This window comes from Brachyhypopomus gauderio, chromosome 10 (genome assembly GCF_052324685.1).
Source record: "Brachyhypopomus gauderio isolate BG-103 chromosome 10, BGAUD_0.2, whole genome shotgun sequence".
Lineage (NCBI taxonomy): Eukaryota > Metazoa > Chordata > Actinopteri > Gymnotiformes > Hypopomidae > Brachyhypopomus > Brachyhypopomus gauderio.
Window position 1 is genome coordinate 11,978,057 of NC_135220.1, and position 27,582 is coordinate 12,005,638.

Here is a 27,582-nt window from a genome sequence, read left to right on the forward strand (position 1 = left end):
ACATCTGTCCACTACAATAGGAGGAGGATGCAGCCGATGCTCTATAAGGCAGGCATGCTTGTGTCACACAACAGCCTTTGTCTAAACATAGACCAGAAGGCCACTGGGCTGAAGCTGCCCATATATAAGGCCTAGGAGCAGTTTCCCAAGCGTCTCCTCAGCCGTTATCGACCAGGAACAGACCGAGAAGCTCGTGACAATGGTAGGCTTGTGTCTCCTACTTCACTGCAAGTTAATTGAGGAGAGCCGTATGGAATCTCTCATTCAGAGACGGACGTCTGACTGACGGACTGATTTGGGGGACTTTTGAAAGACATGGAGCACTGGATGAACGTGGTCGCTGCAGAACTCTGTGATTACAGTAGGAAGACAATGAGAAGATGTTACAGAAATGAGCAGACGTCTGATAAATGAGATGATGTTTGAGAAATGAAATGATATTATTATGAAATTAGATGATATTTGAGAAATGAGATGATACTTGAGAAACGAGTAGATGTTTGATATTGGCTGACTGAGATGCTTAGGGTCTGTCACCTGTATTGCTAACTGAGAAAAGGCTTTAGAACATCTCAGTTGTCTCTCCTTCCAAAGTGATGGAGAATAATGGTACGCTATTCTGATATGTTTTCATAACAGCATGCACAAAAAATAATAATAACTGTGGATTCCAGGCACCCAAGAAAGCCAAGAAGAAGGAAGCAGCCAGCTCGAATGTGTTCAGCATGTTTGAGCAGTCTCAAATCCAGGAGTTTAAGGAGGTAAGAACAGCTCTGCTCCTTGCTCAAGAAATATAAGAATGTAGGAAGGATGTATAAGGTGTTATAAGTTGGTATGAAGTGGTATAAGGTGGCATAAGGTGTTATGAAGTGGTATAAGCTGGTATAAGGTGTTGTGTAGTGGTATACGCTGGTGTACATTTCTTGTAAAACTGATGTTTTACAAATATCAAGGCATTTACCATCATGGACCAGAACAGAGACGGCTTCATTGACAAGAATGACCTGAGAGACACCTTTGCTGCACTGGGTAAATGAAATTTGTGAATGATTGAAAATGAGAAAGAGAGAGAGAGAGAGAGAGAGAGAAAGAAAGAGAAAAAGAGAGAGAGATGGACAGACAGACATAGACAGAGAGAGAAGACAGAGGGTTACATAATTCCCAGTTGTTGAAAATCCCAGAGACAGTGTGTGAGTTGTAATCTCAGGTCTGTGCTGTTCTCTGATCTTCTGGCATGGTTCTCCCTGTAGAACACTAAGGCCAGCATCACTCTCTTTACCATAGTCCAGTCTCTCTAGCACAGCAAACCCTGAAACAAATCTCATATTATAGTTTCATACGTTTTACCTTTAATCCATGTACGTCAGTTCATGGAATGTGTAACAGAGGTAGACTTACATTTTACCTGATCAAACAACTGGATTTTAACTGTATGTGTGTCTGTGTATGTCTGTGTGTGTATGTGTGTGTGTGTGTGTGTGTGTGTGTGTGTGTGTGTGTGTGTGTGTGTGTGTGTGTGTGTGTGTGTGTGTGTGTGTGTGTGTGTGTACAGGACGACTGAATGTGGGTAATGATGAACTGGATGAGATGCTAAAGGAAGCTCCTGGTCCCATTAATTTCACCATCTTCCTCAGCATGTTTGGAGAGAAGCTGAAAGGTGAGACCAACCAATGAGAAAACACGACACTTCAGACCAACCAATGAGAAAACATGACACTTCAGACCAATCCATGATAAAACACGACACTTCAGACCAACCAATGAGAAAACACTACACTTCAGAGAACGTTACAAGATTTAGAGATTTATGCAATAACAAAAGTATGTATCTGTTTACATACAGAGGCAGCTTTAAGAAGCTGTACTGAATAAATATTAGTATAATCCCAAGGAAGGGAACATCTGTGTTGTGGCACTAACACTGCTAGCGTTTCTCCCCCCCTGAAAGGGACGGATCCTGAGGAGAACATTCTTAACGCCTTTAAGATCTTTGACCCAGAGGGCACTGGCATCATCAAAGGAGACGAGTGAGTATCCTCATTTGTGTATTTAAACGTCTGTATGCCTGTATGTACTGATTAATATGCTGGTCTTGATGTTTTGCTGTTATTTCAGTTTACATGACACTAAACTAAATGTGTGAGTTTCAGAATAATGTGTTTTACGTTCTTGTTTGTTTTCATCTGTTAGGATCAAATACCACCTCATGTCCCAAGCAGACAAATTTACAGAGGCAGAGGTATCTTTATTATTTCTGTGATCTAAACACCACATACCACTCACACCAAATTATTAATCATTTTAGAAAATACTTTTATAATCATATTATAATCAAATATAATATACTTTTATAAAACTCCATCTCTGACATTTTCAGGTAAATCAGATGTTCACAAACTTCCCCCTGGATGTCGCTGGTAATCTGGACTACAAAAATTTGTGTTACGTCATCACTCATGGAGAGGACAAGGAGCAGGAGTAAAACTCCATTTCCCACATCTCCTTGTGTTTACTGGCTGTCTGTTTATATGTGCCTCCCTTTCCCTGCACTTGTTTTTTTGTCATTAAAGATGTAAAAATTCAGTATTAAAAATGCTAATTTCTGAACACATGTAGTAAGTTCAACATTGTGAGATACAGTTAATAAACAGACTGAGCTGCAGAGATTATGAAATCATATATTTTAAAGAGTCACTGTGGAAAACTACCAGAAATAAGATTTAAAAAATGAATAATGAAAGTTAAAAGGAGAAAAACAAGGAGTGACAAAGTACCCAAAGTATAACAGCACTATTACTCCAAACTAACAGCCAGACTGCAAAGTCAGAGCCATAACTCAAAGCAGCTATAACACAAGGCTGAGAGCCAGGCCCTAACTCAAAGCAGCTATAACACAAGGCTGAGAGCCAGGCCCTAACTCAAAGCAGCTATAACGCAAGGCTGAGAGCCAGGCCCTAACTCAAAGCAGCTATAACACAAGGCGGAGAGCCAGGCTGTGTAAGCTAGAACCCTAACTCAAACTCCAAATTAACAGTCAAACTGCAAATTCAGAACCTAACTCAAACCAGCTATAACTCCAGACTGCAAGGCAGCCTATGAAGTGAGAACGGCGTGAACAATGTCGCGCCCTCCCTCGGCCTGGTTCTCTCTCCTGCCCTCTGCTTGGGTCTCTCTCCTGCCGTCTGCCTGGGTCTCTCTCCTGCCCTCTGCCTGGGTCTCTCTCCTTCCTTCTGCCTGGGTCTCTCTCCTGCCCTCTGCCTGGGTCTCTCTCTTGCCCTCTGCCTGGGTCTCTCTCCTGCCCTCTGCCTGGTTCTCTCTCCTGCCCTCTGCCTGGTTCTCTCTCCTGCCCTCTGCTTGGGTCTCTCTCCTTCCTTCTGCCTGGGTCTCTCTCCTGCCCTCTGCCTGGGTCTCTCTCCTGCCCTCTGCCTGGTTCTCTCTCCTGCCCTCTGCCTGGTTCTCTCTCCTGCCCTCTGCCTGGTTCTCTCTCCTGCCCTCTGCCTGGTTCTCTCTCCTGCCCTCTGCCTGGGTCTCTCTCCTGCCCTCTGCCTGGTTCTCTCTCCTGCCCTCTGCCTGGTTCTCTCTCCTGCCCTCTGCTTGGGTCTCTCTCCTGCCCTCTGCCTGGGTCTCTCTCCTGCCCTCTGCCTGGTTCTCTCTCCTGCCCTCTGCCTGGTTCTCTCTCCTGCCCTCTGCTTGGGTCTCTCTCCTACCCTCCAAACAGGCCTGAAGACGACACTTTCCCACAGACACACCTACAAACCAATCCTCCACTGGCCCTGCATACTCTATCACTGTTTTAGACAAATATAGAGTTAACAGCCAATAAGCAGCATGATATTAATACAGGTTTGTTAAGCATGTTAGAGTGAATAGACGGCGGATCCTTCAGCTGGAACGGCACTGCCCCCTGCTGGTAGGGTCCGCACCATATCACACAAAAGCACAAAATCATTATTTAGGTTTCCAAATAAAGATGACCAAGAGCTGAGCATACCTGAAGAAAACAATATAATGAAAGAAAAAAACAGAAATACACTCTGGTGCACATTCTGGTGCACGGAGGAGCATATATTACAAATCTGATCTTAGATCAGCCTAGAATATTCAATTATAAATAAGGGCTAGTCTGTGGGAAGTGTGATTAACCAATGAAAACAAAGAGCATATGGCAAAATACCAATTACCTTTCAATAAACAATACAATTACAGTGAAATCCTTCATACGACTTTAGAATGTTTCCTTGACAAGTGTGACTTGTTGCTCTTTTTCTGACTGGCATTGGCTTCAACTAGGATTTCACTTGGGGTAGAATTCAACTCTGGCTTTGTCAAGGAGCGCCATGTTGGGTGCTATACACGTTCTCCCCTCCTGGACATGGGCGTCTATGGTCTTCTGTGCACCCTGGGCCCCTCCGGAGACTCAGTGCGGGGGAGGAGAGGGCGGGATCTGCCTTGTGCCGAAGTTCTGACTGTGGGCGTGGCGTTCGGCAGCAGGTCTGACCCAGAGCCCGTCTCCACGCCTGCAAAGGACCACAGCAGACAGAGAGACACGGGAAGACATAAGCAACACATCCTCTCTGGAAGGACCTGCACATTGTTTCAGCATTAACACTGAGCTGCTGTGACAGGACAAGAGTCTGATATAAATATTGAAACGAGGGTGTGCAGCCCTCTACCAGGAAAACGGTAGCTTTGCTTCAATTATTCAGATGTTGGTATTTCTGATACTTTGTGCTTTTCTCTGACTGAGATGTGACATTAAGTCACTTCCTGCTATCAACAGCATTCCAGTCATTATGATAAGCATGTGAACCACAGCACAGTATATTCCAGAACACCTTAAATGCCTCCCACACAGCTGCTCTGAAAGGAAACGCCGCCCCATGGCTGTGCTGCCTGTGTTGGCTGTGCTGGCTGTGTGGCTGTGCTGGCTGTGTTGGCTGTACTGGCTGTGCTGGCTGTGTTGGCTGTGTTGGCTGTGATGGCTGTGTTGGCTGTGTTGGCAGTGATGGCTTTGGTGGCTGTGCTGGCTGTGTTGGCTGTGCTGGCTGTGATGGTTGTGGTGGCTGTGCTGGCTGTGCTGGCTGTGCTGGGTGTGTTTGCTGTGTTGGCTGTGCTGAATGTGTTGGCTGTGCTGGCTGTGTTAACTGTGATGGCTGTGCTGGCTGTGTTGGCTGTGCTGGCTCTGATGGCTTTGGTGGCTGTGCTGGCTGTGTTGGCTATGTTGGCTGTGCTGGCTGTGATGGTTGTGGTGGCTGTGCTGGCTGTGTTTGCTGTCTTGGCTGTGCTGAATGTGTTGGCTGTGCTGGCTGTGTTAGCTGTGATGGCTGTGCTGGCCATGTTGGCTGTGTTGGCTGTGCTGGCTGTGTTGGCTGTGCTGGCTGTGTTGGCTGTGTTGGCTGAGCTGGCTGTGTTAGCTGTGATGGCTGTGCTGGATGTGTTGGCTGTGATGGCTGTGTTGGCTGTGTTGGCTGTGTTGGCTGTGCTGGCTGTGTTGGCTGCGTGGCTGTGCTGAATGTGTTGGCTGTGCTGGCTGTGTTGGCTGTGCTGGCTGTGATGGCTGTGATGGCTGTGTTGGGTGTGCTGGCTGCGTTGGCTGTGTTGGTGGTGTTGGCTGTGATAGCTGTGCTGGCTGTGTTGGCTGTGATGGCTGTGCTGGCTGTGCTCTCACCATGAATGTTGACCATGTGTTCTAGAACCAGAACCCTCTCTGCCAGAATCTTAAATGCTTCCTTTAGCTGCTTTACCTGAAGAAAAAGCATATTAACAGTAACATGATCCGCAACTCAAACTCACACAGCCTCCAAACTCAAACGCAATAACAAAGCTCACTGTTATATTACTCAAAAGTGAATACAAAACAGTGCTGTAATGGTCCTAACCTCTGACTCCCTCCATGCCGGTTCACCCTTTGGACCAGGAGCACCCTGGACACACAGTATGACAAAAATGGCACACAAAAATCAAATGACACAATTAAGCTAATAAATTATTAAACTCTTCAGTGAGAGTACTCACCGCTCCCCCCTGCTGGCCGGCAACTCCAGGCGCACCCTGATGAGAAAACAAAGAACGAGTAAAAAGGGGCGTGTTCTAAACACCTGATAACGGGACCCTCTGTATGTAAGAATAAACTATTTGTACTTGTTTGAGGAGACCACTCACTTTCTTCCCAGGGTCGCCCTTTGAGCCCTTAAGGCCACGACGTCCTGAGGAGCCTGACTCACCCTACAAGGAGACGCACAAACACAGTTCTGCCTTATACACAAATCACTTCACCACACGCTCTGTGTCACCAACACCACACCTCTCATGCAACATACAGTAGGCCGAAAGTACAAAACTTTACACATACTTTGCAACTTCCCTGGTCACTGGTTTTCAAGGACAGAGGGGCTTTCACTAATGAGTTTCCCTAAGGTTTCGTGCACTCGATATACAGGTTGTGTGGTTGTGGGTGCATCATGATAAATGATACGTCACAGCAGTGTATTAGCTGTGATAGCACAGAGCGTTGAAAAAGAAGCACGAGGATGCCTGGGGCTCCGAAACAATTAAAAAATGTTAAATGTGGAGCATGAGGTCAATGTTTTTCCCACATTTTGTCCTGGTGTTCCAGGGATTCCAGGGGGTCCTGCAGGTCCTGCAGGTCCGGGGCATCCTGAGCGGGTTTGGGGAGGAGAAAAGAGGAGACAAGGGGAGACAAGGGGAGACGAGATGAGATGAGTCAGGACAACAGCTTTGAAAACAGCCTCACAATACTATTCATGGTGATGTGTGGAGGCATGGAGGCAGTACTGCTGTGTGTAGGTGGGTGTGTGGGTGGAGGCAGTACTGCTGTGTGTAGGTGGGTGTGTGGGTGGAGGCAGTACTGCTGTGTGTAGGTGGGTGTGTGGGTGGAGACAGTACTGCTGTGTGTAGGTGGGTGTGTGGGTGGAGGCAGTACTGCTGTGTGTAGGTGGGTGTGTGGGTGGAGGCAGTACTGCTGTGTGTAGGTGGGTGTGTGGGTGGAGGCAGTACTGCTGTGTGTAGGTGGGTGTGTGGGTGGAGGCAGTACTGCTGTGTGTAGGTGGGTGTGTGGGTGGAGGCAGTACTGCTGTGTGTAGGTGGGTGTGTGGGTGGAGGCAGTACTGCTGTGTGTAGGTGGGTGTGTGGGTGGAGGCAGTACTGCTGTGTGTAGGTGGGTGTGTGGGTGGAGGCAGTACTGCTGTGTGTAGGTGGGTGTGTGGGTGGAGGCAGTACTGCTGTGTGTAGGTGGGTGTGTGGGTGGAGGCAGTACTGCTGTGTGTAGGTGGGTGTGTGGGTGGAGGCAGTACTGCTGTGTGTACAGTTGTGATCAAATTTATTCAACCCCCACTGAAATAAAGTGTTTTGGCCAGTTTGACATTGATTTTGATCATTTCAGTCATCTTATTTACAATTATATCAAAGAGGCACTTATAAATTAGACAAACATAACATAATATTTATGATGGAATAACCACAAATGTCTTTACTGTGCTCACATCATTATCAGTTTTATTCAACCCCCTAGTGACATTATTTTTTAGTACTTAGTACAACATCCTTTTCCAGTTATGACAGCTTTCAAGCGTGAAGCATAGCTTGACACAAGTGTCTTGCAGCGACCTATGGGTATCTTAGCCCATTCTTCATGGGCAAAAGCCTCCAGTTCAGTCACATTCTTAGGCTTGCGCACTGCAACTGCCTTCTTTAGGTCCCACCAGAGGTTCTCAATTGGATTTAAGTCTGGTGATTGCGATGGCCACTCTAGAATGTTCCAGCCTTTCATGTTCAACCATGCTCTAGTGGACTTGGATGTGTGCTTCGGATCATTGTCCTGTTGGAAGGTCCAACGTCTCCCAAGCCGCAGATTTGTGACTGACTCCATCACATTTTCCTCCAAGATCTCCTGGTACTGAAGGGAATTCATGGTACCCTGCACACGTTGAAGCTTTCCTGTACCATTAGAAGCAAAACAGCCCCAAAGCATAATTGACCCCCCGCCATGCTTCACAGTAGGCAAGGTGTTCTTTTGTTCATAAGCCTGGTTCTTCCTTCTCCAAACATAGCGCTGGTCCATTGTCCCAAACAGTTCTAATTTAGTTTCATCTGACCACAGTACACTGTCCCAAAACCTTTGTGGCTTGTCCACATGACTTTTGGCATACTGCAGTCGACTTTTCTTGTTCTTTGGAGTCAGCAAGGGGGTGCGTCTGGGCGTTCTGGCATGGAGGTCTTCGTTATGCAGTGCGCGCCTTATTGTCTGAGCTGAAACTTCAGTGCCCACATCTGACAGGTCTTTTTTCAGTTCCTTAGCAGTCACGCGGGGATTTTTCTCCACATTACGCTTCAGGTAGCGCACAGCAGTCGCAGTCAGGATCTTCTTTCTGCCACGACCAGGTAACGTTTCCACTGTGCCCTTTAACTTGAACTTGCGAATGATACTTCCGATAGTGTCTCTTGGAATATTTAACAACTTCGCAATCTTTTTATATCCATTGCCAGTCTTGTGAAGAGCAATAACCTCTTCTCTTGTCTTCTGGGACCATTCTCTTGCCTTCACCATGCTTGGAAACACACCAGTAGATGTCTAGAAGGAGCTGAGTATCACAGTCCTTTTAAATCTGCCTAATTGGTGCTTATCATGCTTGATTGCTGCTCGTTGACATCCACAGATGTTTTCAATACCTGATGGAAAACACTGGAATGAACCTCTGTTCTTAGGAGTGGTAGTCGTAAAGGGGTTGAATAATTGTGTCAATGAAGAAATCACAAAAAGGCCATTTAATACTTTATGACAAAAAAAATTGATGCTATCTTAGTTGCATTTAGTTCTTTAACAAGTCCTTGTAAGATTTCATTATGAACACAATTACAAATGTGCACTGAATTCCATAAAACCCTTCGCAGCATTGGGGGTTGAATAAATTTGATCCCAACTGTAGGTGGGTGTATGGGTGGAGGCAGGAAGAGGGTTGCTATACCTGGAGGTCCAGGAGGTCCAGGAGGTCCAGGAGGCCCCAGTATTAATCTCTGCTTGTATTGAGGAGAGTGGAAAACTTCCTCATCTAAATGACATCACACAACCACAACAATGTTCGGATTACAAGCTCACACACAATGAACACACACTGCGGACAAAACTCTTACTCTCCCCTGAAATCAAATGCCATTGGGAGAGACGCTCAAAACACAAGCCTGTTCGGTCATTCATTTAACTCATTTATTATTTAGTCTGTGAATAAGAGTGGGGTAGTTTTACATATTAAACTTCTATATAGGCTTTATTTTGAACCAGTACTATCCTGTTCTCTCAGAGACATCTCTGGGTCTGTTTTCTCAGAGACATCTCTGGGTCTGTTTTCTCAGAGACAACTCTGTTTTTCTTCTCTCAGAGACATCTCTAGGTCTATTCTCTCAGAGGCCTCTCTGGGTCTGTTCTCTCAGAGACATCTCTGTGTCTCTTCTTTCAGAGACAGCTCTGGGTCTGTTTTCACAGAGACAGCTCTGTGTCTCTTCTCTCAGACCCAGCTCTGGATCTGTTCTCTCAGAGACATCTCTGTGACTCTTCTCTCAGAGACATCTCTGGATCTGTTCTCTCAGAGACATCTCTGGGTCTGTTCTCTCAGAGACAGCTCTGTGTCTCTTCTCTCAGAGACATCTCTGGGTCTGTTTTCTCAGAGACAGCTCTGTGTTTCTTCTCTCAGAGACATCTCTGTGTCTCTTTTCTCAGAGACAGCTCTGGGTCTCTTCTCTCAGAGACAGCTCTGGGTCTGTTCTCTCAGAGACATCTCTGGGTCTGTTTTCTCAGAAACAGCTCTGTGTTTCTTCTCTCAGAGACATCTCTAGGTCTGTTCTCTCAGAGGCCTCTCTGGGTCTGTTCTCTCAGAGACATCTCTGTGTCTCTTCTTTCAGAGACAGCTCTGGGTCTGTTTTCTCAGAGACAGCTCTGTGTCTCTTCTCTCAGACCCAGCTCTGGATCTGTTCTCTCAGAGACATCTCTGTGACTCTTCTCTCAGAGACATCTCTGGATCTGTTCTCTCAGAGACATCTCTGGGTCTGTTCTCTCAGAGACAGCTCTGTGTCTCTTCTCTCAGAGACATCTCTGGGTCTGTTTTCTCAGAGACAGCTCTGTGTTTCTTCTCTCAGAGACATCTCTGTGTCTCTTTTCTCAGAGACAGCTCTGGGTCTCTTCTCTCAGAGACAGCTCTGGGTCTGTTCTCTCAGAGACATCTCTGGGTCTGTTTTCTCAGAAACAGCTCTGTGTCTCTTCTCTCAGAGACAACTCTGGGTCTGTTCTCTCAGAGACATCTCTGTGTCTCTTCTCTCAGAGACATCTCTGGGTCTGTTCTCTCAGAGACATCTTTGTGTCTCTTCTCTCAGACCCAACTCTGGGTCTGTTCTCTCAGATACATCTCTGGGTCTGTTCTCTCAGAGACATCTTTGTGTCTCTTCTCTCAGAGACATCTCTGGGTCTGTTCTCTCAGAGACATCTTTGTGTCTCTTCTCTCAGACCCAGCTCTGGGTCTGTTCTCTCAGATACATCTCTGGGTCTGTTCTCTCAGAGACATCTCTGGGTCTGTTCTCTCAGAGACACCTCTGTGTCTCTTCTCTCAGAGACATCTCTGGGTCTGTTTTCTCAGAGACAGCTCTGGGTCTGTTTTCTCAGAGACAGCTCTGGGTCTGTTTTCTCAGAGACAGCTCTGGGTCTGTTTTCTCAGAGACAGCTCTGGGTCTGTTTTCTCAGAGACATCTCTGGGTCTGTTTTCTCAGAGACAGCTCTGGGTCTGTTTTCTCAGAGACAGCTCTGGGTCTGTTTTCTCAGAGACAGCTCTGGGTCTGTTTTCTCAGAGACAGCTCTGGGTCTGTTTTCTCAGAGACATCTCTGGGTCTGTTTTCTCAGAGACAGCTCTGGGTCTGTTTTCTCAGAGACAGCTCTGGGTCTGTTTTCTCAGAGACAGCTCTGGGTCTGTTTTCTCAGAGACAGCTCTGGGTCTGTTTTCTCAGAGACATCTCTGGGTCTGTTTTCTCAGAGACAGCTCTGGGTCTGTTTTCTCAGAGACAGCTCTGGGTCTGTTTTCTCAGAGACAGCTCTGGGTCTGTTTTCTCAGAGACACGGGTCTTGGTGTTTTCTCTCAGAGAGACAGCTCTAGATCTGCTCTCTGATACCACTTTTCCACCAACAAAGTTCTGGTGATCGTGCTGGAGCTGGTGCCAAGTCCTGATAAGCATGGACCCATGGTTCCATTGGATTCAGTGCCCAACAATTATGTATGATCCAGAAACAGAAGAGTCTCAAAACGACATGGCAGAACATGCTCTTCTTTGTGTATATCTCGTGAAGACCTTAAGTGACGTATTTGTTTCTTCTGCAGACCAACGATGATTCATTACTGCAGTATTTGCTGCGGTTCTCGTACTAGTTGTAAATAGCAGTAACGTAGGTAAACAACTTTACGAGGTTGGGCTAGGACCCGCCCTTCAGCCGCATCTCAGGCCCTGTGGTTCCAGACCAGCAAGGTTACGGGACCAGAACGGCACCAGTTTTTCTGGCCGAGAGCACTGTTTGAGATTTTAACATGAGTCTGTAAACGCAGGGAGACACCTCTGGGTCTATCCCATCAGAGAGACACCTCTAGGTCTGTCCCATCAGAGAGACACCTCTGGGTCTGTCCCATCAGAGAGACACCTCTGGGTCTGTCCTATCAGAGAGACACCTCTGGGTGTGTCCAATCAGACACCTATGGGTCTGTTCCCTCAGAGAGACACCTCTGGGTCTGTCCCATCAGGGAGACACCTCTGGGTCTGTCCCATCAGACACCTTGTGGATTTGGCTATGGCCTCCAGCAGATCTTTAACTGCAGAAGAATGTCCTGTTCTGAACTCACTGTCTCTGGCACTCAGATCTGAAGGCTATTCCAGTCTACTAGGAAAGTGGCCTTGAGGGCATCTGAGAGAAGCCAGCAGGGTGTCTCTGCAGCTGGGCCACCAGTGCAGTCTGCCTTAAGTAGGCAGTGCCATCTAGTGGTCTTTACAGGAACAAAACTTGGGAATGTTATTCCAACCCTCAGTACTAACCAGTACAATGTATATGTATTTATGTAATAGAAATTAGTAGTATGTGTGTGTGTGTGTGTGTGTGTGTGTGTGTGTGTGTGTGTGTGTGTGTGTGTGTGTGTGTGTGTGCGCGTGCCTGCGTGAGTGTGTGTGTGTGTGTGTGTGTGTGTGTGGGTGTGTGTGTGTGTGTGTGTGTGTGTGTGTGTGTGTGTGGGTGTGTGTGTGTGTGTGTGTGTGTGTTTGTGTGTGTGTATGTGTGTGTGTGTGTGCGTGCCTGCATGAGTGTGTGTGTGTGTGTGTGTGTGTGTGTGTGTGTGTGTGTGTGTGTGTGTGTGCGTGTGTGTGCGTGTGTGTGTGCGTGTGTGTGTGCGTGTGTGTGCGCTTTGTTATCCTCACATGCTGGCCTCACATCCTCGCCGTGCTGTCTTGAGATCAGAGTGAAGACATCTCCCCTGGTGGAGTAGGTGAAGCCAGGAAGTCCTGGTGGTCCTGCTGGTCCTGGTGGTCCTGCTGGTCCTAGTGGTCCTGCTGGTCCTCTTTCACCTGCAGGACGACACTTTCCCACTATTTAATCATAATACGTTTGACTTAGTATTATGGAAGAATGAGTCAGATTTACTGAATTTCACCTCTGGGTCCCTCTGGGCCCGGTTTCCCTCTCAGGCCAGTGTTTCCTTCAGGGCCTTGGGGCCCAGTGGCTCCAGGGGGGCCCACAGGGCCCACAGGACCTCTGGAGTCTATCAACATAAGGTCATCAGTGATTGCAGGGCCAGAGGTTCAGCCTTTCCTCTGCCGATGCAACACTGAGTGCCAATAACTGAAACATAAGGTGGACCAGAAAGCCAAATGCTAAGACAGACAGTGGAACACACTGACAAAACATGGAAGCGAAAACACTGATGATGAAACGCAATGGTAAAAACTAGGAACCCAATGCAAAGACAAACACACACTGGGATGAGATGGTCAGGCTAAGGGTGCGTAGAAGGGCTGGACCACACATGACAGGGCGGAGACAAACCCATCTGATCCACAGACTCAGATCTATTGCACAGACACAGATTCCTCAGATTTCTCTGATCCATGAAGACAGACACCTGTCATCCACACACAGATCCCAGTGACTCACAGACACAGATCCCAGTGGTACACAAAGACACTGGTGATCCACTTGCACAAATCCAGTGATCCACGTACACAAATCCCTGTGATCTACACAGTTCAATGTGATCTATTAACACAAGCCCTTCTGATTTATTTTTGTTTTATTATAAATTATGGCCTTACACTTTATCTCTGTCCCAGTTGTAACATTATGAATTATTGTTTACAGAGTGCCATATAAATAACAACTGGTCTGACCTGAAAAAATAAGCTCATTTTAGACATTATGAAGTTATGAAAGATGATCACATCAAATTAATCTTTACATTACATTCTTCATGTGTGTTGTTCTCTACAACACATACCAAATATGGTCATATGAAATATTACACAGAACCTACGTACTGCAGAATGTATGAACCCGGCTCACCTCGCTGACCAATAGAACATGGTGTAACAGGTGAGGGGTGGGACCCATCCACTTCACTATCAGCTGTTCTGTCCACTGATTGGCTGACTGTTGGGACAGCGTCTTGGAGAGACAGCATCTGCAGCAAATGAAGAGTGAGGCAGTCAGGCGCATGGAGGTGCACTACCTCACTGGACACTGGGAGCAGGGTGTCCAAACTGAGCTTCACTTGCCTGCGATTCGATGTGACGCAGACGGACGGCCATGTGGGCGTAGCCGGTGCAGTTCAGGCACTCTGTGGGCAGAGGAGAGCTGTGTTGGAGGGAGGTGAAGGGAGGGAGGTGAAGGGAAGGAGGTGAGAGATCTCCATAGGCCTCTCCCTCAGAAAGCCCAACGCCGCTACTCTCTCTAGGACTAGTGTGTGAGGTTTGTAGTTACACACATGCTGTGGCTACCTCAGCTGAAACAGGACTGCAGACTAGAACAATCCACTGACACACATGTTTACATATAGTGAAATAGGATAATCAGATAAATGGTAAATGTAGAGGGTAAATATATATAAATATGTTACTGTTTATCAGTGGTGACTGTATGTGTCACTGTATGTGTCAGGGTTTTATAACTGGTCACCAGAGCCGGATTGGCTAATCGGGAGATTCGGGAGGATTCCCGATGGGCCGGCTCATATCAATCTCTAGTTTGGGCCGATTGGGAGGGAAAAATAATTTTGGGCCGGATTTGGGCCCACTCCAGCACTGCTGGTCACTGTATGCATTAGTGAACGTGTAATAGTGGTATAGTTAAGAGCAAAAACATATCTGTGTGTAGCGTGCGTGTGTGTGTGTGTGTGTGTGTGTGTGTGTGTGTGTGTGTGTGTAGACATGCTCTAGGAAATAGGAAATAGGAAAATAAAACTTAGTTTTACTGTGTGTGGGTACAACCACATTAAATAATCCTAAAACTCTAGACTGTAAATTAAACCAATAACCCTATATAATATGCTCTGTTCTCCTATGGTGTGCAGGTAGTGGTAAAAAAATTGTTAGACAATTTATTGGAACTTCAGAGGAAAGATTTTTGTTTCACAGCACAAGATGGCCGATGTGGTGTGACAGCGTCTGCCAGGGTTCAGGGAGTTGGCTCAACTTCACTCTCTCCCATGTGCCCATTTTCTGCTTTTTCCAGGTGTCTGTGCTGCCGTAACTGCAGGTCTCAGATCAGCCTTGTGTCCACTCTCCAGGGTGTAGATCATCTCGACTGTGGCCAGCTCAATGAGCCCAGCAGATGCACCCTGTCCGACGAGAACAGCTGCAGCACATGTGCAGTTCACCGTCTATAACCACCACTTCCTGTTAACCATAGTGACACATTAGGAATTCATTCTGAATCAGTGTTCACCGTTAAACCTGCCTCCGTGCTGCCTCAGCCTGCCCCTGACCTACCTCTGTGCTGACTCTGACCTGCCTCTGTGCTGCCCCTGATCTGCCTCTGTGCTGTCTCTGTGCTGTCTCAGTCTGTCTCTGTGCTGCCTCAGTCTGTCTCTGTGCTGCCTCTGTGCTGCCTCATCCTGCCTCTGTGCTGCCCCTGATTTGTCTCTGTGCTGCCTCTGACCTGCCTCAGCTTTCACGTATCAAGAAAATCCATCATAGAGCTACCACATGATAATCTTTCACATCTGTGCTTTCACACATAAGCAGTGAAAATAATAAGACCAAAGAGACCTGGACAATGAAGACAATCTGTGCAATGCTGAAAACTCGATCTGCACATCACATGTAATAATGCACAGACCACTATGTGCAACTAACCATGGAAAAACCTCCCACACTGCTATTAAAAATGCTGCATCAGTCTGACAAAAAAGCTGCAGACTAGCCAATAGCATCCTCTATCTGGAACACATTAGTGTAATGAACTAAACGCATCATCACACTGGCATCTCCTGATACCAGACTCCAGTCCTTGGGGTCCGAGTGTGTGTGACACTGTGCATTCCTTAAACACAAAACATCTTTGAAATGTTAAGTACACAAGCTTGTGTTCAGGTTTGCTTCTCCAAGCCTATAATCACACTGTCAGCACTTCGGTTTTGCTGATGAAACAAACCCTGAAAGTTAACCAAGCAAATCCACACACTTAAACCCAAACCAGGGATCCCTGGGGAGAAGGGGCTACAGGACCCACGACTGAGGGAGAGGAAGGAGGTGCAACATGTGTGTGTGTGTGTGTGTGTGTGTGTGTGTGTGTGTGTGTGTGTGTGTGTGTGTGTGTGTGTGTGTGTGTGTGTGTGTGTGTGAGGGGGGGGAGCTTGATTTTTGTACCATGCCAGGAGGAATGGGGCCTTGTGCGTTGAATCAGCTTAATACTTCCATGTCTCTAGAGATGAGCTGGAAAAGTGCGTCCACCAGGCTAGAGGAGCAGTGTCTCAACATCATGTCCACCAGGCTGGAGGAGCAGTGTCTCAACATCATGTCCACCAGGCTGGAGGAGCAGTGTCTCAACATCATGTCCACCAGGCTGGAGGAGCAGTGTCTCAACATCATGTCCACCAGGCTGGAGGAGCAGTGTCTCAACATCATGTCCACCAGGCTGGAGGAGCAGTGTCTCAACATCATGTCCACCAGGCTGGAGGAGCAGTGTCTCAACATCATGTCCACCAGGCTAGAGGAGCAGTGTCTCAACATCATGTCCACCAGGCTGGAGGAGCAGTGTCTCAACATTATGTCCACCAGGCTGGAGGAGCAGTGTCTCAACATCATGTCCACCAGGCTGGAGGAGCAGTGTCTCAACATCATGTCCACCAGATCATGTCCAACAGTGTCTTCCTCTTCAGCTCATCTCACGTCTCTGACATCCCCACTAGTGTCTGAGCTTATTGTGTATTACTGGAACCCACACTCACATGCAGAAACAACGACAGCATCCCGGAAGTCACTAAACACTTAATAAAAATAAGGGTGCTCAGACTCAGAATGGCTCTCATTGGGGTGATGACTGACCTCTAGGATTTCAGAGAAATGAGGAAACACTGTGGGTGTAGCGCGACTTCCTACAGCTCACATCACAGTACACTTAGTGTGTGTGTATGTGTGTGCATGTGTGTGTGTGTCACAGTGAAATATCAGACATATCTTGTTCAGACAGTATCTCCCTGAGATGCTCACATACCAAATATTGCAGCAAAATGCACAGACCATCAGCTCACCCTCTCTACAGTGAACACCATAGAAACCGGGGCAGCAACGCCACTCCAGTGCAGTAATGAGTCTGTATGACACTCGGTACGAAGGTCTGACCACTGTCCTGTAACTGAAACACAACACAGTCAGCTCACAGACTCATCCATAACACAGGCAGGATTACAAACGTGCTTTGTCTCCAAAGAAGACCTTTTTATGGTTGTACACACACACACACACACACACACACACACAAACACACAAACAGACACACACACACACAAGCATGATAGAAGTTTTCTATGTGTGTATATGGTGGTTTTTGAACAGGTGAGTCAATGGTCATACTGTACAGACAGGTGGACGTTCACTGATCACAGAACAGTTGAAGGCTCCACACTGAACTGTTTAACAGTTTAAAGCTTTACTGAACTGAGCTGTTTAACAGACTTTTTTGCACTGTATGAGCTGTTTTGCAGTTTAAAGCTGCATCACACAGACTGAACGATGTTTAACGATTTAAATGTCTATTTCAGTGTTTGGGGGTTTTACGTTTTAAAACTTCACTCAACCTGTGTTTAAGAGTTTAAATCTATATCACACTGACTCACTGTGTTTTACAGTTTAAAGCTCCACCTTTAGTCACTTAAAATGAATATATTTAAGGTCTGCTGTTTGAGTATGATACTATAAGTCTTTCACTGTACCTGATGAAGTTGGTACAAGGACCGGGCCACCGGCACCTCTGGAAACGCCGCTGATACACCGTCTCTGTCCCGTTGAACGTTTGGCAGGAAACGGCCCTCCACACGGTGTACTGACACCAGTTCCTGACGGGAAAAGTTAAAGCGTGGCTTGAGTGAACGGTGCTTCTGCAGTACTGTAATGTATAAAACGACTGTGAAAGAATATAGAAATACATCAAAATGCGGCATGAGAGAGTGTGAATGGAAATTCCAATAAATTCTCCATTAGAACTAACCACCTCATGGCCGTGAATGAAATAACGTAATCTCAGAGAATAACCAACGAAAGCGTCTCCAAACAACATATCCTGTATTTTTTGTTACACAGGTGTCTAAACAATCTTGGTCTTCCGAGCACCCTAAGCGGAGTGTCTGGTATGTCTTCGGTGCCCTGGGTATCTAACTGTAGTTCTGAACTTGATCTTCAGTGATCCAGGTTCAGTCTGGCTGCACGGTCCATGTCCCTAGTGATGTTAGAACTTTTAATGTAATAAACATAAACATATTATTTTGAATAAAAAAAAAACATTACTGGCGCATACTGTATTCATCCGACTGCAAAATAACGAGATCAATTCTAAATCGTATTTGTCTCTTACTAGTGCCACAGGCCGTGGTAAAGACAAGACAACATAAAGACTTTATCTGTTGGTTTTTTGCACATTATAAGGTATCAAGGTTTGTCTTGGCTAGGCAGCAGTCCCTACCTGGTGGAAACAGACCGACCGGTGGGGAGGGTCCCGGTGTTTCCCTCCAGTCTGACTCCGGGGGTTTTAAAGATAACTTCAGACGCACTCAACGTGCAAAATAAAAAGACGATGGAGGAAAGTCTCCGATGCGAGCCCAGCATTGTTTGGCGTTTTGCAGTTCCCGTCTAAACGTGTCCTAACGAAAGCTGAGGGTTACCTGAAATCTCCCCTGGGTGGTTCGTGTTATATTGAAAGTAAATAATTCCTGAGTCAGGACGTGATATGCCGCACTTGTCTTCTTAGAAACCTCAGAGGACTCCAGTGGCAGTGCATAAAAATAGATGATGTGTGTTTTTGAGAAGAAATGTTTAGCAAAGCAAGCTTACGTTTATCTTTTTAAATAAGACAAATACCGAATCTACAGGTATTTATGTGAGCTGCTGTGTGTACTGTACAACAAATATAAGTAGCCTGTGAAATGAACAGGACCGAAAGCTCCACCCCACAACCTTCGACCCAAATATGCTCTTTCAAGTTCACCAAGTTTTCGTGTTATAATAAAAAGCTACTTAAAGTCTACTGTCAGTCTTCCAAACTTTCCAAATCTTGAACTTGGTCGATTGCTGCGCAAAAGAAGTCTACACAGTGCCCCTTAGCGTTGTGAAAGAAAAATAACATCTCGACGGCCTTAAGGATGTCATAACTGAAAGACAAATTATAAGTAACCATAAATCCTGTAGCCTAATCCAGTGAGAAAATTAAGTGACTAGTAGGAAAGCTGTTTTCCATTTGGTCGTCCTCATTCTCCTCTTCATAATGAAAACAAGAAGGTTCTATTATTAAATTATATATTCTATTCATATATAAATAGTCTATTTTAATGGACATTTTAATTTCATTTTGACTGATTTAAAAGCACACAAAGGTTCATCACAACACCTCCCCCATCTGTATAGCAGAAGATAGTCAATATATGCTGTGGTTAGATCGACAAATGTTAAAAACGTCATTGTAGTCAAGGCAGAACTTAGTAGGAAGCCTGTGTAAATGGATTAACATAATATATACGGTGATTTGTTTCCTGGTATAAGTATGTGGGCTGACATATTGTGAACTAGTATCAAAGGGCATCCTCGAAGGTCTTTCTGCTTGTATGGAAAATCACAAATGAAATCAGAACGTCCTAAGAAATTTCTTAGTACCTCTTGAAGCTTCATGTATTAAAGGCATCTTATCTGTGGCAAAATACAAAAAAAGGAAAAATCAGAAAAAAACAACAGAGCCTAAGAAGGTTTTAATAAAATTTTAATAAAATTTTAAATAATAAAATTGCAATATCTATGAGCTCACTTAACCAGTGACCAATAACACAAAAAAGCAAAATATCTTTCATATCCATTAATAATTAAATCTTTAAATCAAAACTTTGATTGACAACAAAGAATGCCCAATATCACACACAAGTCACTAAATACAGTGGGGAGACAAGAGACACACGTCCATGTGTCCCAACCTGGACATGTGACATATCAGCTTCCAATGAGTAGAACAAAGACAAAACATTGCTGAGTGGTGCAGATAGTAAACACATTAAAGATTACAAGAAGTTAAACCTCTTGTACGGATGGAAGCATTTAAGATCCCGAGGAGAGAACAGGCTCCATAAGTTACTACATATTATTCACATCTTTCAAATCATAATTAAACATTTTGTCTTGTGGTTTGTTTAATCACATGATTCCCCATGTATGTACATGGTTGGGGGGTGAATGGATGTTTGACTTTTTTGACTATGTTAACATTTAATGTTAACATAGTCAGCATAGTCACTACTTGATGGAATGGAACACGTTTCAGAATTAGGTCTTCATATCAAGCCCTGTAAATTAACCAATTTAAACAGACTATAAACCCCAAACTACAGTAGTAGAGCTTATAAAATTAAATAAAATTTAACAACATTAAAGAACAACAATTGTCTCCCTTGACAGGAATGTCTAAAGAGATTCTAAGTCTGGCAGCCATTTTTTTAAATGACCTAAGCAGATAATTCAACGAAACAGATAATTTGGGAGTAACTCAAACAACTTAATCTTACTTTAAATCTGCCTTTCGTATTGATCTGTTGTTGCCTGCAGTTTCTCCAGCAGTTTGGACAGAGTGATTATCAATGGCCTAGTACACGCAGTGTGTGTGTGCGTGTGTGTGTGTGTGTGTGTGTGTGCGCGTGTGTGTTAACTCATTAGAGTAGAGTGGATAACTGATGTTTTCTCCGTACAGACTCTTTTTAACGGAGGGGCCCCGTAGTTCTCCTCTTCCTCCTGTTCCTGTATAAAATGAAACAGAAATATTTACTCTGTTCACTGCAAACAGAAAGACAATGTGCACTGCTGACTCTGAAAACAGCTTCACTTGCCAGAGATCCTACAGCCTGTAATACGACTCAGGGTAAATTGGATCAGCCTAACACAATGAGAAGGTTTAACTTGTCATATCAGAACGTGGAGAACAGCAGAGCCCATTCTTAATTACCTGAGTATTAATGGGTACGATATCTTCTTTGATCAGTGTTGGTGGTTCATCTGTCATTTCACACTGCTGCATTGATGGCTCTGCACACACACACACAGAACGTTCTTACTAACTCCTCCTGTTTCTGCTTAGAACCAAAGCAGTTCTGATTAAAAAACCCCATACAATATGTTCAACCAAATGTACTGCAACAGATGTCAGAAAAGTTGCAAAATGACTATTACAATGTCGTCTCTTCCATCACCAGCACGTTTTTGGCTAGATTTATGGTGATGATGGTGACGTGCCTCTCACCTTCCACACACTCCTGGCCCAGTGTGGGCGGCTGGGGGTCCACACACTCCTGCCCAATTGTGAGGGGTTGTGGAACCACACACTCCTGGCCCAGCATGGGGGGTTGTGGAACCACACACTCCTGGCCCAGCATGGGGGGTTGTGGAACCACACACTCCTGGCCCAGCATGGTGGGTCGTGGAACCACACTCTCTTGCCCTATCATAGGGGGTTGTGGAACCACACACTCCTGCCCCAGCGTGTGGGGTTGTGGAACCACACACCCTTGCCCCAGTGTGGGGGGCTCAGAGTCCAGACTGTCTTGCCCGAGTGTGGGGGGTTGTGGGTCATCCGGGCGGTAGTGGTGAGCAATTCCGGCAGGACTGACCGGCTCACTGTGCTGCGGACTTGAGTTACTGCTGCTGTCAGCAGTCGCCCCTTTGGTCTGGTACAAGTCTGACAGAGAACTCTGATTGCTGTTCTCATCTGAGGACACAGGGGGCAGCGATGAGACATTTGAGAAAGCATTGAACAGGACTTCATGAATATGGAAAAAGTCACTAAGAGTGACATTAACCAAGTGTGTACCTTGGTAATCTAGAAGTGCTGCACATGAATTTTCAGAGGTTTCCTCTGTGGCAAAGCTGTTCTCGATCTCTGTTCCAACAGGTACTTTGGTCTTCTCCTTCTAAAGGGGATCATTGAGGAGATTAAGGTCTGGAAACTTTACCTGTATGCTAATGCTACTGGAAAAAAAACACACCCTTACACACCTGCCTTCTCTCCGTGTCCATAACTGGAACCCATTTGAATATTCTTAGAGATGTGTCTCCAACAGTAACCCACTTTTTCTCCCTGTTATAAGTAAAACAATCACTTATTACAATTACTTGTTATTACTTATTACAATTGCTTAAATTATCATTTAAGTACACACATAAATGAATCCCAAGATGTCCTCATAATCTGCGTACAGAATGAAATGTCAAAGACAATTGTCCATTTGGTCATATTTACATAACACATTCAGTATAATTAACCTTGTGAAGCAGTAGTCAGTTCACCTGTATCTTAACACAAACAACACGTCACGTAAGCTTAAAAAAATCACCCTTTTAGTCCCTCCTCTTATTGACATGCTACTTGTCTCTAAGGAAACATGTCTTTGTCTACTGCCATTGGTGCATTCGCATGTCGATCAACCGCCATCCTCTTTACAAACCCCTCCTACCTTTTGACTCTGAAGTTTCTGTTTAGAAAATATTTTCCAGTCTCAAAGTAATAAACGACTTCCTGACTACTTACCACCTCCGTACTCTCTCTATAGCTGCCATCACTTTCTTAATGTCATCTTTGGCGCGACTTCGGGTCTCCGCGCGAACCGATCGCCCCGACATATTTGAATCTTATGGGTAGGTTGTCTATCTCTTTTGCTACAATCGTGTCTGTCTTGCCGTCCGGTGCACAAATCTCGCATCGCGATAAGTGAAACTTCCCTGCCTAATCCCGCCTCTTAAATTCAAAGGGCAGGTAGCTCCCAGTAGCTTTTCTTTAATTGTTAAAAATAAACAAACAAAAAGACGGAGAATAAAAGAAGTAAAAATAATTACCTCGTTACGATAGAACTTTTGTGTTATAATCCTTTAAAGAATTTTTAAATGCCTTAAGCTAAAGCTGTTTACTTTTTCAAAATAAAAGTCTCAGTGATTCCCAAATTAGACCAGACCTCAAACAGGAAATTACAAGTGTAAAACTGTACTAAATACTAAATCCATGTTTGTTTTGAAGATTTTATAACCATTAATAACCTAAAATTCCGCTCTTAAACAAGTTTAAATAGCAAACACAGTATTCAGCATCTCACATGTCATGGTCTGTAAAATCATCGACTATCTTCTTCTTCTTCTTATTATTATTAATATTATTATTATCAATAATAATAATAATAATAATAAGAACAATAATAATTATTATTAATAATAATAATAATAATAATGTGCAACAATGTGTTATAAAAAAAATAATAAACAAACCCAGACCAAAAACTCCTAAAAACACTTCATGTTTTATTCATTATAATCAACAAAAACAACTCAGCACCAAACACAAGATGAGTGACAGACAGGCAGGCATTAGTGTTTCTGAGCGGTGAGTACAGCGTCTAAGGCTTTCTGGGCGTCTTCCAGCTGCTGTCGTAGTCTCTGTTTCACTCCCTCATTGCTGGTTTTCTTCAACATGGCCTGCATGTCCTGGACTGCGGCTCGGTAACCAGTCGCATTATGAAATACGCGGATTACACGGTCACCGCTGCACACAAGGAAACGGTTGTTAATGTCAAATTTAAGATCAGTGATGTTGTCGCCGTGAACACAGTGGAACTGCTCCTCCAGCTCCCCGGAGGTGGCGTTGTACATGGCCACATCCTGGCCGCTGGACACGGCCACCACGCGGCCGTCAGGAGACAGAGCGATGCGGCTCCCCTCCGACACCGGGCACGGTACGGTCCGGAGCAGGTAGGGGTCCTGCTGCTTCTTGTATTCCACATCCGTGTCCCACAATTTCCAAGTACCATCCTTGGACACTGTTGCCATCCTGCGGATATCAGGGAGCGCGTTAAACACAAATGTCTGTAGTGCATGTCTGATTATGCAGACGTATAGCTATAATAATCTTGATTGGATAGGAGATTCTCACCTGCACAAATATTTAAATTTCCCTGGCTATTGTAATCTTCCTGATTGGATACCAGATGTCTCACCTGCATGAGTCATTCTTCTGGCTAATCTCCCTGATTGGATAAGGGATGTCTCACCTGCGCGAGTCATTGGAGAAGTCGAAGGAACAGATTCCAGCAGAGTGGCCTTTGAGGTCAAACGCACGAGTGACCTCTTTAAACTCGCCAGACTTGGAGAAACACACCTCCCAGACCTTCACATCTGGAGTGAAACCGCAAGCCGCCACAAATCTGAAACATGAAAACGACTGGAATTAAAATGCACATGATATTCTAACCCAGAATTCCAACACTAAAACTGCAGGGATGAAAATGAAAAATATACATTTGCACTTAGACATTAGCTGTCATTGTTGAGCTCTTTCTAAACAACGTGACCGACGTCTCACACCCACTCACCTGCCACACGGGGAGATTGCTGCGTAGGAGTTGGTCATCTGGTTAGTGTTAATGGAAGCTAGCACCTCTCCCTTCAGATCCCAGATCAGAATGGTGGTGTCCACGGATGCAGTCATGATAAATTTGCCTTGAATAAAGGATAAAGGCTTCGGGAAATGCTCTGATCATCAAACAACAGTAAGTCGTAGCAAAAAAGATTGACTGCGGTCCAGGTTGGTGCAGTTCTAACCCGTCTCTGCGATGCCGATGTTAATGACGATCCCTTTGTGCTTCTGGGGAAAGTCCTCAGCTGCTGCGGTGAAATTAAATGTCCCGTCCTCCTTCTTGGTCATCTTAAAGATACGAACAGTGTCTCCATTTGCCAGCCAAGTGATGAAGGCTCTAAAGGAGCAGGACAAACAGCCATGAGTCAATCACCGATTCACTATTTTGTACAGCAAACTACAGTCCTGTGACACACACTGCACTATTATGTACAGCAAACTACAGTCCTGTGACACACTGCACTATTATGTACAGCAAACTACAGTCCTGTGACACACTGAACTATTGTGTGTCACAGTTATGTACAGCAAACTACAGTGCAAATTAGGACCATCTTACCGAGAATCTGGACTGAACCGGACGAGTGTGGCATGATCCAGCTCTACATTGGCCCGCAGGCATTTATGGTCCCGGTCCAGAAAGTCTTTGGTGCTCCAGATTCGGACAGTCCGGTCATCTGAGCAGGACGCCAGGTATTTACCATTACTGCTGAAATCCAGACATGTAATGCTGCCACTGTGACCCTGACATAACATAAAACATGGAGCAAAGCAGGCATGTATGAAAAAGTCATCAAAAGCAATAAAGTTAAGACGTTAAATGCAGTGTTAAACGTTTAGACCACTAGAACACGCTCAAACGTGCATCTGCATACATGGAAAAGTGTAAATGATTAGACCCAAATTCCAACGAGCACTGCAGCCCAAACGCGGTCATCGGGAGCGCGCTCACGGTTCAAACGCACAGAACAGGCCACGCACCTTCAGAGCGGCGGCGAGCAGCGCGTGAGAGAAGGTGTGCTGCTGCGCTTTCTCCTTCCGGGGTCGCTGCTGGTGCTTTAGTTTCTTGGAGGAGGTCGCTTTGGCGGACCCGTCTCCAACTTTAACATAATGCACGAGTTTAGTCAGGTTATTATACAGTTAATAAGATATCTGTAAGTCATACAATCTCACCCCATAAATTCTAACAGATCATGATCGGAAACGTCGTTCGTCTCACTCAAACCTGTAATGATTTAAAGATATGGAGGCTTATCTCACGCCAGAGAGAATGAATGCAAGCCAACTAGACTCCCAGCTAGATACCAGGAGGTCGCTACTCAGCACCACGACGTGACCCGCCACTAGTGTCGGCAAGCGCTTGAACGCGAGTCCAGAACCCAGTGGCGCTTACCGGAGCCCGCGGCTTTGTTCTCTTCTACTTTTTCAGACTGTCCGTCTTTCTGTCTGCCGACTGCAAGGGCGACCAGGATAATAAGCGCGCCGATGAGTAGCGACACGACGACGAGCAAAGCCAAGTCCATCTTGGACGAGTGTGCCACGTTATCCCAGGCGCGGCCCCGCGCTCCCGTCGGCGCGCACGGCTCACTGCTCTAACACATTACTTTACTATTTAAACGCCTTCAAACTATCTGCTGTATCGTGAGTGTCGTATAACTGCACCGAATAATTCACCAGCTCAAAAAACCAAAACAATACAAAAGCCCCCCAAAAACCCTGAATTGGCGAATTTGGACACGAGTGTGAAGGAGAGCAACACATCCGGGTACTTTGACCCTGCGTAAATCTCCCGCCCCTTTTGGCACGAAACTGACTGGAGCGGAATACACATCCTGAGACCGCTGCCAAAATAAGAGCATTAAGCATTAATAGCATTAAGCATTAAGAGTACCGCTCTCATTCTAGATATAAGGAACCCGAATATATATATACAAAGTGAGCGATTAATTAGTTATTTTTTTTATCGAGGACAGTTCTAATATATATATATTAACTAATTAATGGCACACTTTGCTGTGATTCATCGCATTTTCCTTCTTAAGACTGATGATTTTAGTAATATATATTTAAATGTAAAAAAAATAATTATAAGACATGTACTTATATTCATATGTTTGTTTGATTTAATCTTTTTTCAACTTTTAACACAGATTATCTCTTGTGAACTATGTGCTAGTTGAATTTCACACCTGTGCCAATTTTAAAGAACAAGAAAATATTTTTAAAAGATCAATTTGGTAGAGTGTTTTGCTTTGAGGTGATATGTCAAAGATGAATTACTTCTGTGATAATTAAATTCTGCTTTGCAGACTATGCAAATTACTTTTGTTTTCAGGATAACTTTCCTAAAACTCCATCCTTGGCTAAATCTAAAATGCTAAATCTAAAATGCCTAACTTAAGCAGTAAACACTAGATTTCTATGCAGTGTGTTCTTTCAGTAGGAGACTGGTCAGTGTTCATATCCTCAGACACACTACCTGTTACTGTTACCTCGTCAAATTAATCGCTATATATATATATATATATATATATATATATATATATATATATATATATATATATATATATATATACACACACACACACATACATTTATTTATTTTATGAGGTCGGTGAATATCCTGTCTCCATCAAAGTGGACATATGAACCCACTCGGTGGAAGGATATATCGATGTCCTGTTTCTTTACAGGTCACTTGCTGGCCATTTAGCTGTTATGGAGGTATATGTGGTGTGTCCTTATTGTACAGTAATTGGAGCACACAGTTAACATTAACATGCTTATCAGGGATTTCTCTATCTAGCTGGTTCAGAGAACTACTAGAGAATTCTTCATAATCTGCCCGGCTCACAAACTTGGGTTCCTTTAGGCGTCTTGAACTTATTGACACTCATTAGCAACTGCTCTTAAAATCTCCTCATGAATTTTTAAAATATGTTGAGCAGAAAAATACAGGTTAAAAATGCGCATTTTCAGTTCTTCATCAAATGAGATTTTACTCATCCATACTTCAATGATGATTACAAAGTTTGTATTTATTTCCAAGCTATCTGGTTTGCCAAAAAAAAACATTGGTAAAAGAAAATTGGTAAAACTGTTATCCCAGTTAGCTTTTACAATTAATTATATGCTATATTTATCTCTATTCCTTTCTATGAAAGATTTACAAAACCAACTCGTTCTCCCACGAATGAAAAAACTAACGCAGAATATAGTGACATGATGTGACAAATTAGGACACAGTTTATGCCTTTAAAGAATCTGCAATACATATGTATCTTTTTGTTGATCGTAAAAGGTACATATAATGTTCAAATGTAAATTAGCACATGTAAATTCATGATTGTACAGTTATCCAGCTGAACTGATAGAACTTACTTCTGATATTTCATATTAACATTATCTCTTCA

General features: G+C 44.7%; 5 protein-coding genes across 7 annotated transcripts in view; 1 reads left to right on the forward strand and 4 right to left on the reverse strand.

Annotated features, from left to right (window-relative positions):
- Positions 1 to 52: 52 nt before the first annotated feature.
- On the forward strand, positions 53 to 2,662 carry myl10 (myosin, light chain 10, regulatory). Its single transcript, XM_077019482.1, has 7 exons — positions 53 to 202; positions 675 to 761; positions 954 to 1,029; positions 1,553 to 1,657; positions 1,949 to 2,027; positions 2,191 to 2,239; positions 2,378 to 2,662. The coding sequence occupies exons 1-7, from the start codon at positions 200 to 202 to the stop codon at positions 2,480 to 2,482; spliced, it is 504 nt and encodes a 167-aa protein (XP_076875597.1). The 5' UTR covers positions 53 to 199; the 3' UTR covers positions 2,483 to 2,662.
- A 116-nt stretch (positions 2,663 to 2,778) lies between these two features.
- On the reverse strand, positions 2,779 to 18,697 carry col26a1 (collagen, type XXVI, alpha 1). The gene is made up of 14 exons (XM_077019481.1): positions 18,206 to 18,697; positions 17,460 to 17,582; positions 16,779 to 16,882; positions 13,804 to 13,865; positions 13,592 to 13,709; positions 12,687 to 12,794; positions 12,454 to 12,600; positions 8,985 to 9,068; positions 6,597 to 6,658; positions 6,163 to 6,225; positions 6,016 to 6,051; positions 5,880 to 5,924; positions 5,669 to 5,744; positions 2,779 to 4,517 (listed from the first exon to the last, which is right to left on the reverse strand). Exons 1-14 carry the CDS (start codon positions 18,346 to 18,348, stop codon positions 4,381 to 4,383), a joined length of 1,308 nt encoding a protein of 435 aa, XP_076875596.1. The 5' UTR covers positions 18,349 to 18,697; the 3' UTR covers positions 2,779 to 4,380.
- A 778-nt stretch (positions 18,698 to 19,475) lies between these two features.
- On the reverse strand, positions 19,476 to 22,461 carry bcl7ba (BAF chromatin remodeling complex subunit BCL7B a). Of its 3 annotated transcripts, none has more exons than XM_077019484.1 (6): positions 22,298 to 22,461; positions 21,766 to 21,847; positions 21,581 to 21,680; positions 21,014 to 21,478; positions 20,720 to 20,799; positions 19,476 to 20,514 (listed from the first exon to the last, which is right to left on the reverse strand). In XM_077019484.1, the coding sequence occupies exons 1-6, from the start codon at positions 22,387 to 22,389 to the stop codon at positions 20,422 to 20,424; spliced, it is 912 nt and encodes a 303-aa protein (XP_076875599.1). In that variant the 5' UTR covers positions 22,390 to 22,461; the 3' UTR covers positions 19,476 to 20,421. The 3 variants fall into 3 exon arrangements, with proteins under 3 accessions (XP_076875599.1, XP_076875600.1, XP_076875601.1); XM_077019485.1 differs by lacking the exon at positions 22,298 to 22,461 and adding an exon at positions 21,930 to 22,266; XM_077019486.1 differs by lacking the exon at positions 22,298 to 22,461 and adding an exon at positions 22,033 to 22,263.
- Positions 22,462 to 23,038: 577 nt separating this feature from the next.
- Positions 23,039 to 25,955, reverse strand: tbl2 (transducin beta like 2). The gene is made up of 7 exons (XM_077019487.1): positions 25,563 to 25,955; positions 25,151 to 25,269; positions 24,729 to 24,913; positions 24,355 to 24,506; positions 24,126 to 24,252; positions 23,805 to 23,957; positions 23,039 to 23,584 (listed from the first exon to the last, which is right to left on the reverse strand). The coding sequence occupies exons 1-7, from the start codon at positions 25,690 to 25,692 to the stop codon at positions 23,125 to 23,127; spliced, it is 1,326 nt and encodes a 441-aa protein (XP_076875602.1). The 5' UTR covers positions 25,693 to 25,955; the 3' UTR covers positions 23,039 to 23,124.
- A 1,237-nt stretch (positions 25,956 to 27,192) lies between these two features.
- The window catches only part of prdm15 (PR domain containing 15), a 10,671-nt gene continuing 10,281 nt past the window's right edge, over positions 27,193 to 27,582 (reverse strand). Inside the window, exon 25 of the mRNA XM_077019489.1 lies at positions 27,193 to 27,582. This exon is cut by the window's right edge and continues 689 nt beyond it. The gene's annotated coding sequence lies outside the window, so the exon portion shown is untranslated.

What these genes read in the sequence shown, in the direction of transcription:
- myl10 (XM_077019482.1), top strand. An exon ending in AGACACCTTTGCTGCACTGG is followed by an intron (nt 1,030 to 1,552) that starts GTAAATGAAATT and finishes GTGTGTGTACAG; the next exon opens with GACGACTGAATGTGGGTAAT. An exon ending in GGCATCATCAAAGGAGACGA is followed by an intron (nt 2,028 to 2,190) that starts GTGAGTATCCTC and finishes TTCATCTGTTAG; the next exon opens with GATCAAATACCACCTCATGT.
- col26a1 (XM_077019481.1), bottom strand. Translation starts at nt 18,348, where the DNA reads ATGCTGGGCTCGCATCGGAGACTTTCCTCCATCGTCTTTTTATTTTGC. An exon ending in TGCGTCACATCGAATCGCAG is followed by an intron (nt 13,710 to 13,803) that starts GCAAGTGAAGCT and finishes CATTTGCTGCAG; the next exon opens with ATGCTGTCTCTCCAAGACGC. An exon ending in TGGACCTCCTGGACCTCCAG is followed by an intron (nt 6,659 to 8,984) that starts GTATAGCAACCC and finishes AAACCCGCTCAG; the next exon opens with GATGCCCCGGACCTGCAGGA.
- bcl7ba (XM_077019484.1), bottom strand. Translation starts at nt 22,389, where the DNA reads ATGTCGGGGCGATCGGTTCGCGCGGAGACCCGAAGTCGCGCCAAAGAT. An exon ending in TGGACACGGAGAGAAGGCAG is followed by an intron (nt 21,681 to 21,765) that starts GTGTGTAAGGGT and finishes GATCCCCTTTAG; the next exon opens with AAGGAGAAGACCAAAGTACC. An exon ending in GGGCCAGGAGTGTGTGGAAG is followed by an intron (nt 20,800 to 21,013) that starts GTGAGAGGCACG and finishes GTGTGTGTGCAG; the next exon opens with AGCCATCAATGCAGCAGTGT.
- tbl2 (XM_077019487.1), bottom strand. Translation starts at nt 25,692, where the DNA reads ATGGACTTGGCTTTGCTCGTCGTCGTGTCGCTACTCATCGGCGCGCTT. An exon ending in TGCTCGCCGCCGCTCTGAAG is followed by an intron (nt 24,914 to 25,150) that starts GTGCGTGGCCTG and finishes ATGTTATGTCAG; the next exon opens with GGTCACAGTGGCAGCATTAC. An exon ending in CGGTTCAGTCCAGATTCTCG is followed by an intron (nt 24,507 to 24,728) that starts GTAAGATGGTCC and finishes CTGCTCCTTTAG; the next exon opens with AGCCTTCATCACTTGGCTGG.